At 32.4% G+C, this 11,224-nt stretch overlaps 3 protein-coding genes across 3 annotated transcripts; 1 reads left to right on the top strand and 2 right to left on the bottom strand.

Moving 5' to 3' along the window:
* Positions 1-3,152: 3,152 nt before the first annotated feature.
* LOC119612937 (protein SAND) lies at positions 3,153-6,925 on the bottom strand. Its single transcript, XM_037968830.1, has 4 exons — positions 6,489-6,925; positions 5,899-6,427; positions 4,165-4,518; positions 3,153-4,098 (listed from the first exon to the last, which is right to left on the bottom strand). The coding sequence occupies exons 1-4, from the start codon at positions 6,727-6,729 to the stop codon at positions 3,453-3,455; spliced, it is 1,770 nt and encodes a 589-aa protein (XP_037824758.1). The 5' UTR covers positions 6,730-6,925; the 3' UTR covers positions 3,153-3,452.
* Positions 6,926-8,313: 1,388 nt separating this feature from the next.
* LOC119612936 (28S ribosomal protein S2, mitochondrial) lies at positions 8,314-9,345 on the top strand. Its single transcript, XM_037968829.1, has 2 exons — positions 8,314-8,451; positions 8,511-9,345. Exons 1-2 carry the CDS (start codon positions 8,427-8,429, stop codon positions 9,272-9,274), a joined length of 789 nt encoding a protein of 262 aa, XP_037824757.1. The 5' UTR covers positions 8,314-8,426; the 3' UTR covers positions 9,275-9,345.
* LOC119612935 (probable cyclin-dependent serine/threonine-protein kinase DDB_G0292550) lies at positions 9,332-11,218 on the bottom strand. Its single transcript, XM_037968828.1, has one exon. The coding sequence runs from the start codon at positions 11,122-11,124 to the stop codon at positions 9,778-9,780; it is 1,347 nt and encodes a 448-aa protein (XP_037824756.1). The 5' UTR covers positions 11,125-11,218; the 3' UTR covers positions 9,332-9,777.
* Between the last annotated feature and the right edge of the window lie 6 nt (positions 11,219-11,224).

Genomic DNA, 11,224 nt, shown 5'->3' on the forward strand with positions numbered 1-11,224 from the left:
ATATAGTGCTATATGAAAGTATAATATTTCGATGTTGTGAAACTTAGGATTCCTAGATTTAAGTTCTCAAAATTCCTGTGGGATGTTATATCTAGATTCTAAAATAAAATCGTTCTCAAAGTGTTAATTTCGACGAAAGCGTGGCCATGTTAAGGAAAGTCTTCCAGGGTGCTGGTACGTATCATCACACTAACCTCGGACTTCCTCTTTCTTAGACTATGGCCTAGACTGTAGACTAGACTATAGACTAGACTATAGACTAGACTATAGACTAGACTATAGACTAGACTATAGACTAGACTATAGACTAGACTATAGACTAGACTATAGACTAGACTATAGACTAGACTATAGACTAGACTATAGACTAGACTATAGACTAGACTATAGACTAGACTATAGACTAGACTATAGACTAGACTAGACTATAGACTAGACTATAGACTAGACTATAGACTAGACTATACACTAGACTATAGACTAGACTATACACTAGACTATACACTAGACTACAGACTAGACTATAGACTAGACTATAGACTAGACTATAGACTAGACTATAGACTAGACTATAGACTAGACTATAGACTAGACTATAGACTAGACTATAGACTAGACTATAGACTATACTATAGACTAGACTATAGACTAGACTATAGACTAGACTATAGACTAGACTATAGACTAGACTATAGACTAGACTATAGACTAGACTATAGACTAGACTATAGACTAGACTATAGACTAGACTATAGACTAGACTATAGACTAGACTATAGACTAGACTATAGACTAGACTATAGACTAGACTATAGACTAGACTATAGACTAGACTATAGACTAGACTATAGACTAGACTATAGACTAGACTATAGACTAGACTATAGACTAGACTATAGACTAGACTATAGACTAGACTATAGACTAGACTATAGACTAGACTATAGACTAGACTATAGACTAGACTATAGACTAGACTATAGACTAGACTATAGACTAGACTATCCCGATTTAATTGTTTGCAGCTGGAGAAATACAGATACAGATGTCTTTGTCCGTGTAAGACTCGGGTTCGGAGCGAATATCCAATTGTCGTGAGAATAACAAAATTATCAGATATTACCAGAAATCTGTTGATGAACAGTAATCCAGAGCAAACCTACTGAGGAATGTTTCGCTGCTTTTAGGGCAGCTTTACCCATTCGATTAAAGGGAAACCAGTTCATTATGACAAAACGAACATTAGATGTAGATAAGTATAAATAAGACACATGTAATGATAATGATTAGTACTCATGTGAAAGATTCTTTCAAATGTTTTGCTGTGAGTAGCTTTCTGTCGTACAACAATATAGGCTTAACAGTCATGTCAAAGAGCCATTTAGTGTTTTTTATTGTTAACCAATATTTTCTCTGTTGCTCTTCTGCACGAAAAATACTTGTGTGTTCAAATTCAGGATATATACCAGATATTTTGTACTTCAGATAGAGTTAATACTGGAAATTCCATAGAAGAACTTAATCAAAGTAGGCGCTGATCAATTTTCTTCTTAGACACAAAATCCATTTAACAAGTCTATGAGCATGGAGTTTTGATATAGATAAGGTTGCGTTTGATTAAGTGATCAAATCCAAAGAAATACACCTAAGCCATACTTTACATGAGCAATTATGGTGGGAAAAAACCTTATAAAGCCTTCTATGAAGGTGTCATCGTACGATTTTCAAAATTCAGATGTAGTTCCGTAAAATTTTCCAATCTATATTTGTAAGGAATATTATATTTGGAATGACATCACTCCCAAGACATTTAGAGCTAATTTCGACGAATTAATGACAAAGAGAGTGTTCGTGATTTTCACTGCATTCTCTGCATGCTCTACAATTCTCCGGACGTCCAAATTTGCATAGTTATACCCATAATACTTCATGTAGCAACGAATACTAAAGATCTTTGCTCTATCTCCATAATATCTAGCTTCCAGGATTCTGACTTGAAACTAGGTCATTGTCTTCAACAATATATACGAGTTCGTTTTCTTATTGGGTATTTGCTGTAATGTTCCGCTAGACCTTCGCAAAATCAAGCTTTGTTTCCTTTACTCGCAGGATTCTGGCTTAAGATTAAGGTATAGCTTATCTTCGACAGCTCCTCGAGTGATGTGCTTCTATTTGTTTCAGATATTTTCCTGGAATTGACTCAATATAATTTTCTGTAGCATCCTCTTCGAATTCCTTAACTGTGCCCTAGAGATCCGTTTTTTGTTGGGTCTCCATGGCGCATAATATGCCACGGTGCCCACTACCTTAGTTGTCTTATGTTAATGATATATATTCTCCTACGGTGATTAAAAATACTGTATGGTTAGCTAGAATATTCCCCATATAAGTCAGATACACTTAATATTCCAGACGTTTTGGTCTCCAGACAAGTCGGTGATCATTACACAGACAGAAAATTTTTTAATCCATTATTATGTCTGACATATCGTCTCACTTCTTCGAGATATCTTCACCTGTCGGTTCCCTAAAATTGTGTTCGAAAGGTTAACTCTTAAACGTTTCATTTGAAGAGACACTAGAGAATAAGCTCGACTGGAATAATATTAGGATTTCATTAAGATTTTTTTAATCTTTTTCAATATCTATTACAACACACTAGGTCATTGCAAAGAACCAATTGTTTCCAATTTATGGGTTCGTAAGACAGAATTAACTCGATCCGAACAGTATTCGGCTCTTGGCAAAATGTATTACTCTTTATCAGCGTTCCCACGACAATTGGATCTTCGCTCCGGAACGACCCGAGTCATACTCAACCCAGCGACAGCTGTATCAACCGAAAGTTTTTTCCCCAGGAAAGAACTATCGGCCACAGTCGAACTGTTACAACAACAACAATTCTTTATCAGTTATTATATCAAGACACTAATTTAACCAACTATTAAGCGATTAGAAATTCCTAAAAATTTTATGAGACAAAATCTATCTACAATTAGTTTAGTTTTGAAACAATTACCTGTTTTATCCGCAAACATGCTCGTTCTTTTGCTATTAAAAACTCTCAAATTTTAAACTTGTGGTTTCTTGAATAATTCTTTTTGTTTTTGATTTCTTGAAATCTATTAACAATAAGTAAGAAATTATAACAGTTTAATAATTATATACATTTTATTTAAAATACACAATTTTTGCATACAAACACGCAGGGACGACACTCACTTTGTTGGTTTCTTTAAATGTACACAATTCCATAGCACAAGGGCCACAGCAGCAAATTTGATTTTATTGGCTGAGCAGATTTAAATGTATTTTTAACTGGAAACTTTGAAGAATACTTAAAATTGTTGAATTGCTTTTTTTGTTGTGGTTGTTTTTATAATCACTATATTTCAAATTTAAACGAATACTTGTTGTTGTATGAACAGCAATCATCCAAAGACAGACCATAATCAAAATGTTGGATGAGTACGTATAAAATAAGTATCATATTCCTTATCAATCCATTTGATTAATTTATCAACATTTTTAATGACAGTACTTTTCTTTGTCAAGGGTTCGAAAACGGCATAAAGCTCATAGGTAGCAGTGGACCAGGCCAATATAACTTCACTACTTTTTGCTTCGAATATTAATTTCAACGGTCTCGCTGAATGATGAACTCTTTCCATTAGATCACAGTAAATACCCTCTAAACGTTCAAATTCTGGCAGCGATATATAGGGCGGTATTAATTCTGAACAGAGAACTTGAGCAGTTGATTTGGGTTTATAAATGAAATGTCTTAATTCCGGTATGCCAATATTTTGAGCATTTAATTGATATTTTGGATTTGTTATATGCTGCACTGATTCATTGATATTCTCCAAACATTGAGAACGTTTCATTTTTTCTGTAATGGATTTTTTAGCACTCGACAGCGTAAAGAAATCATCACGATCGACGGTAAGCAATAGTAAACAGGCCGGACATTCATCTTCTAGATACGAAACATGAGCATGCAAATAACCATTCATATCGAATTTTGGCAAACAAATGGGTGTCCAATTTTCAGAGGTTTTAAATGATTCCGTACTATCGATTAAATTGAAAATTAATCTAAAAGCAAAGGAGGAATATTATTTGTTGCCAAACATTTTGTATAGAGATTTTAGCTAAACTCACCTTAAATCCGATTGATGTATTGAATACTTTTTCATGCGCACCAAACATATTAAACGATTCTTTGCTATTAATATGGCAAATACTAAATTCTTAATTTTACTACAATTATCCTTTATCGCACTCACTATACTGGAACGGGTCGACGACTGCATGGGTAAGCATCTTATCGAATTGGTTAGAAATGTAAAAACATTATTTGTTACTTTTTTATTGCTACTGTCGTTCAACAACAGATTGTTTATTAAACGCTCGCTACCCTCTAGCAGGCGGCGTAGATCGAAATTTTTACGATGTTGGAAAATTTTCGTTAATTGGGTGAAAGTTAGGGTAGATAGAATTTGATTGTGAACATCGCTGAAAAATAGGAAATGAGAAATAAGCGATTTTTGTTTTAAAAAAGTTCAGCGCAATGTTTTAGCTGGATTGCAAAAATACCTTTGCTGAATTATGTTTTTTTAAACTTTAGTTATATTTTCAAGAAATATAGTTTGCTGAATTATTAAATTATTAGCTGAATACCATTTTAAAGCAATGTCTATACATATTAAACTTCTTGTTGTTTTACCAGATGTATACAAAATCATTTAGGAGAAATTTAGTTTGCTGAATTAAGAAATCATTAGCTGAATACCATTCTAGAGAATTAATTACATTAAGCTTTATGTTGTTTTACCACTTTTATACAAAAACGTTTAGCTGAATAGCTTTTTACCCCAGCTGAATTATGTTTTCATAACTTAAACTTTTTAATATTTATTTAACAAAGAACACTTCCATGCTTAATTGCAAAATACCTTAGCTGACTTATGTTTTCTTATACTAAAAATATATGTAGATATATTTTTTAAGAAATTTAGTTTGCTGAATAATGAAATGATTAGCTGAATAATATTCTAAAGGAATAATTATATTAAATTTCTTGTTGTTTTACCACATTTATACAAAAACGTTTAGCTGAATAGCTTTTTATACCAGCTGAATTATGTTTTCATAACATACACTTTTTAATATTTATTTAATAAAGAAAACTTCTTTGCTGAATTGCAAAATACCTTAGCTGACTTATGTTTTCTTAAACTAAAAATATATGTGATATATTTTTTAAGAAATTTAATTTGCTGAATTATGAAATGATTAGCTGAATAATATTCTAAAGGAATAATTATATTAAATTTCTTGTTGTTTTACCACTTTTATATAAAAACGTTTAGCTGAATAGCTTTTTATACCAGCTGAATTATGTTTTCATAACATACAACTTTTTAATATTTATTTAATAAAGAAAACTTCTTTGCTGAATTGCCAAATACCTTAGCTGAATTATGTTTTCTTAAACTAAAAGAATATTTATATATATTTTCAAGAAGTTTTTTTTTTGCTAAATTATGAAATTATTAGCTGAATACCATTCTAAAGAAATAAATACATTAAACTTCATGTTGTTTTACAATTTTATACAAAAACGTTTAGCTGAATTGCTTTTTATCTCAGCTGAATTATGTTTTCATAATACATATTTACAAAATTCATTAGCTGAATTGCAAAATAGCTCAGTAAATTCCTTGTATTAAAGGAATATTTGTGTAATTTTTTTAAAGATTTTTTTTTGTTGGCTGAATACGTATGTACATATATAATTGAAGCTGAATTTAGATTATGCCTAAGTTTACCTAGATTAAAATAAGTTTTTCCTTCTGAAATACCATACAAAATCAATCAAAAATCTATACTCACTTTAATTGCATTTGCAATTGTGTAACACTCATGTTTGTCCTTGAGGCGGCAACAAATATTAAATGGCTTTTAATCATAAACACAAACTGTATGCCACGGGCATGTATAGACGTTAAAACATCTTGAGTATTTTCCACAAAACTCACTAAAGCCTGTATTATGCCAAATAGTATTGCCAATTTATCTTCGCAACCATGTAGAGAGTAAATGGGTTTGCCAGCCTCACTCAATATGAAAATATGTTTTTTATGGCCACGCCATATGGGATCTTGTAATAGAGCACTATCGGCACTATTCAAGGAATTTGTGTTTGTTAAAGCGTTATTTGTAGCATTGCTTTTGTTTTGTTCCGGTGACACCTCTAAAATCGAGTCTTTTGAAAGCTCCGGTGTGGTGAAGGAATCACTTTCAGAAATCGATTCTAAAGCTCGTGAATCATTGATGGTGTTATTTGTATGTTGTTCTTGTTTTACCATAGGTTCGATTTCAGCTAGTGTTTGCATTTTATCTAAAGCATTTGTTTTTAGTTCTGCAAAATTAAAATTCAATTAAAATACATGTAATTATTTAACTTTAGTGTTACCACTTACCTTCTGTTTTTAACTTTTCCCTGTCTATAAGTTCCTGTACACTTCGTCCACATTTAGCACAGCAAAATTCTTCTGTTAAGTTTCCTTCTTTAGTTATCCGCCTCACTTCTATTTCCGCTAAGCTCTTGAAAACACAACATGTATCACTATCATCATTACTTTCTGCATCATAAAACTCCGCATTCGATGATGAATTCGATGCAATTGTGGGTGTCTCAAAATGATTGCTGCTGCTGGCCATAATATTTTTTCAATTTTTCTCTTTGCCAAAGTTTTTTCATAAATTTATCTACTTTTTTAAACTAATCTAATCATAATTTGTTTATTTCAAATTTCCTTTGTTTTAGTGCAATAATTTAAGAAAATTTTCCCTAAACGGCACAAAAATAAAAATGAAAATCTTTTTTGTTTGTAATTTATTAGAAATTGTGTCAAAAAATCTGTAAACTATATGGTAGCCTTGTCATTACTCAGCTGTTCGTAATATAACAGAGTTGTCATATTTAATGATGCCACAGGAATGTGAAATGAAGTAAAATCGCTTAAATGTGTTTTAACGCTAGGGTTCTATAGTTGAAACGAAAAGTCAACTTTTCGACTTTTGCATTTAGTTAAAAGTCGACTTTTCGACCTTTCGACTTTTTCCATTTTATGAAAAGTCGATTTTTCGACTTTTTGACCTTTTTCATTTATTTAAAAGTCGACTTTTAGACTTTTCGACTTTTAGTATTTTATAAATGGTCGACTTTTCGACTTTTTCCGACTTTTCGACTTTTTCCGACTTTTCGACTTTTTCCGACTTTTCGACTTTTTCCGACTTTTCGACTTTTTTCGACTATTCGACTTTTTTCGACTTTTTCCGACTTTTTCCGACTTTTCGACTTTTTCCGACATTTCGACTTTTTGATTTTTTACGACTTTTTGACTATTTTCGATTTATTTGGATTTTTCTTCGACTATTTTCGACTATTTTTTTACTTTTTTCGAGTTTTTCCGACTATTTTAGAGTTTTTGACCTCTTTTCCACTTTTTTAAAATTTTCGACTTTTTTCGACTTTTTCCGACTTTTCGAATTTTTCCGACTTTTCGACTTTTTTCGACTTTTCGACTTTTTTCGACTTATCGACTTATCGCCTTTATTCGACTTTTCAACTTTTTTCGACTTTTTTCGACTTTTATTTACAAAGTCGACTTTTTTCATAGACGATAGTCGAGTTATCGACTTTTTTGGAACAAAATAGTCGACTTCGACTTTTCGACTTTTTTCGACAAAAAGTCGATTGTTCGATTATTCGAAAGTCGATTTATAGAACCCTATTTAAAGCTGTACTTTTTAAAACATTTACCTATCGATATGACAATTTTGAAAGTTTCGGCTTTAATTGACGTTTTTGGTCTTATTTCAATTTTACATTGAATTTATTGAATTTTTTTTTTAAGAAAATAGTCGACTTCGAATATTTTGCAGAAAAATTGTCGTAATTTTCCGTTAAAAACTCGATTGTTAGAAAGTCTATTTATAAAACCCTAATGAACTTTGTAAGTGTTTTAAAATTACGGTAATATAAGCCGACAATTTTACCATAACAGAATATTTGATCTTCGCTCCGGAACGACCGGAGTCGTACTAGGCCAAAAATTGTAAACTTAGCGACAGCTGCATTAATTGAACATTTTTATACAGAAAAGAATTATCGGCTATATTGCAACTATAATTTGTGGTTACAACAACAACCATAATGGAATTTTTTCATTCGTTCCATTTACCGTTATGTCTTCTTATTACTAAACACGTTCTTAGTATGTTTTTGTTAACAAACTTTTTGCCTACTTTACACTCATTTTGTAAATACATGTGGCAACATTTAAAATGTCAATTGAATAATTCCTTCGACTGGCGAGAAAATTGTGTAAAAAGTGAAATAAAAATTTACGAAAATGTTAACACAAACTCTAAGAAATGGTAAATTATTAATTAAACTAGAATTCAATCATAGTTACACAGCTAATATCCTTAAAAAGTTTGTAGATTACCAGTGTTACACCAATTACGTGCACAATCAACGGCAGCCGCCGCTGTAGCCAGCGAAACAACACAACCTGAAATTGAAGATATTGCGGCGATTGAACAACGTATTTTGAAACATCCCGACTACTTCCAGGTGCACAATTTATTCACAGTACGCGATCTGTTCAATGCCCGTGTACATTATGGCCACAAGGAGGGTTCCTTAGACGATCGCATGCGTCCCTATATCTATGGTAGTCGTTTGGGTCATTTAATTTTCGATTTGGATAAAACAGCAGCTCATTTGCGTGATGCCTTGAATATCACTGCTCACATTGCCTTTAGAGATGGTATTATTTGCTTCTTCAATCGTAATGCCTTAAATGCCCATTTGGTTGAGAAAAAGGCCATGGAGGCGGGTGAGTTTTCGCATACAAGATTCTGGCGTGGTGGTATATTCACAAATGCTAATGTGCAATTTGGTGCTGTAACACGTTTGCCGGATTTGTGCATTTTCCTCAACACACAAAATAATGTTTTGAATCAACATATGGCGGTGAGAGATGCCGCCAAAATGGCCATACCCACGGTGGGCATAGTAGATTCCAATTGTAATCCAAATTTAATAACCTACCCAGTACCTGGTAATGATGATTCACCGTCAGCCGTGGAACTATATTGTGACCTTTTTAAGGCAGCCATTTTGAGGGGCAAACAGAAACGTCGTGAACTGTTGGGAGAAGCGCCGGTCCAAGAACAGGCTGCTAAGAAACATTAGAGTTTTTGTTAAATTTTTGTAAAAATGTTAAAGATTAAAATTAAAGATATTCAAAAATTTGTTCTCTTAAATTATACATTTTATTGGTTCTAATGAAAAATATTGTTTTTAAATACGATTAAAATTTATTGGAGTATCATGAAGTCCATTGTCATCCGTCTAGGAAAAACTACCGCAGAATTTAAGAAATTTTTGATATTATCGTTGAACTATTTGATAACCTACAGACTAGTCTTCGCCACCAACGCGAAGTATCCTAATTTACCTTATATCGAAATGCCAGCATTAGCTTTGTAGGATACTGTTGTTTCATAGTTCTTTATATCATGACTAATTACAAAGGAATTCGTAAAACTAATATAGTTCAGGCAGCTTTTAAGGTCTTTAAAATCATTAGCAAATTTCTCATTTAGCATTTTGTATCCATACACACTATGACATTGTACTTTATGACTACCCACATCCTCTTGCAAGTTGATTTAATAATTACTTTCATATAATATTCAATCCATACCAAATGTAGTCGTCGGACGCTCTAGCATACCACCCGATACGAAACCCTTAAAACCACCATAACCTCCCAAAATTTTTCTACCCTCTTCGTGTTCACCAAAATTGCCTGTATTTTGCAAAGTTGGCTTAAAGTATCCCATATCCCTGGGAGGATTTTTCTTCAGTACATACAGTTCACCCATTTCATTAGAACTATCATCAGCTTTAACATAATTGCCGTATTTCTCAGTTAAATGTTGTTTATGATTGGCCATAATCTCTCGAGCATTGGCTAAACGTAATAATTGTCTTTCTTCCAACTCACTAACTGGTATCTTACCCAGACGCTGTACCACACGCTTAGCATTGTAAAATTCTCGATTCTTAAACGGTTTCATAGCCTCTCTATATTCTTTCCATTGTTGTTTTTTCTCTTCTTTACTGATTTCCAGATTTTCCTCGGGTATTTTTGGTTTAGGTATAAAAGGCTTGCCATCTTGTCTCGCCTTGGGATTGGGTATATATACTTTAGGTTCGTTATTTATAACTACGTTAGATCCTTGCCCATTGTTTTTGTCGGATTTTTTGTTATCTCCAGCAGATTTCTTGGATTTTTTCTTCTTTTTCTCTTCTCTGGTATAACGACTACGATCGAATTCTTTTAATAATTCATTGGCTTTCTGATCGTTTTTAAAGGGATTATGACTGGGAGGCAAAGGCTTTTGCATCATATCCTTTTGACGATAAATGCCATCAGAGGCGAAAAAATTGTCTGGTAAATCAATGTTGGGCCCATTTAATCTATTAGGACCATTAGGTAACTTATTATTAACGCCAAAAGCGTTGGGACTATTAAAGTTGTTATTATTGTTGTTGTTAAAGTTGGAACTATTATAGTTATTAAAACCGAAGCCATTAGTATTATTAAAACCATTATTGGAGGCTCCGAAACAGTTATTGTTATTATTTCCACCCATGCCAAAATTAGCATTAAAATTGTTATTCATACGACTGTTGTTGAAATTATTCATGCCAAAAAAATTATTTGGTGGCATAAAACCGGGCAGACGTTGATCACCATTAAAGAAATTACCGCCTCCCTGACCATTGAAATTCCTTACGTTACCATTAAAGTCATTTCGATCACCATTTCTATTATCTTTGCTTATATTATTGTTATTAGTTTTATTAGCATTTTTATTTTTAGAATTTTGTGTTTTTTCTTGAGGTTTATTCTGGCTTTCCTTTAAACTTTTCCAGTCTTTAAATGACAAAGGTTTTTTATCATTGCCGGTCTGTTCCTTGTTGCCAGCTTCATTGTTTTGTTGATCATTTTCCTGGTTAGAATCGCTGGACATTTTTAATTAATTGTTAATTGAAATTTATATTAAAATAAATTTGATATTTTCTATATGTGTATATATACACACAGTTGTAAAAAGAAAACAAAATACAATG

The sequence above is a fragment of the Lucilia sericata genome, unplaced genomic scaffold (assembly GCF_015586225.1).
Source record: "Lucilia sericata isolate MDLA Ls3-8-SP2 unplaced genomic scaffold, ASM1558622v1 Contig001876F_arrow, whole genome shotgun sequence".
Classification (NCBI taxonomy): Eukaryota; Metazoa; Arthropoda; class Insecta; order Diptera; family Calliphoridae; genus Lucilia; species Lucilia sericata.

Coding starts and splice junctions, on each gene's coding strand:
- LOC119612936 (XM_037968829.1), top strand. CDS start 8,427: ATGTTAACACAAACTCTAAGAAATG. Junction 8,452..8,510: donor AACACAAACTCTAAGAAATG/GTAAATTATTAA, acceptor ATCCTTAAAAAG/TTTGTAGATTACCAGTGTTA.
- LOC119612937 (XM_037968830.1), bottom strand. CDS start 6,729: ATGGCCAGCAGCAGCAATCATTTTGAGACACCCACAATTGCATCGAAT. Junction 6,428..6,488: donor GGAAAAGTTAAAAACAGAAG/GTAAGTGGTAAC, acceptor TTAATTTTGCAG/AACTAAAAACAAATGCTTTA. Junction 4,519..5,898: donor CAATTGCAAATGCAATTAAA/GTGAGTATAGAT, acceptor CCTATTTTTCAG/CGATGTTCACAATCAAATTC.
- LOC119612935 (XM_037968828.1), bottom strand. CDS start 11,124: ATGTCCAGCGATTCTAACCAGGAAAATGATCAACAAAACAATGAAGCT.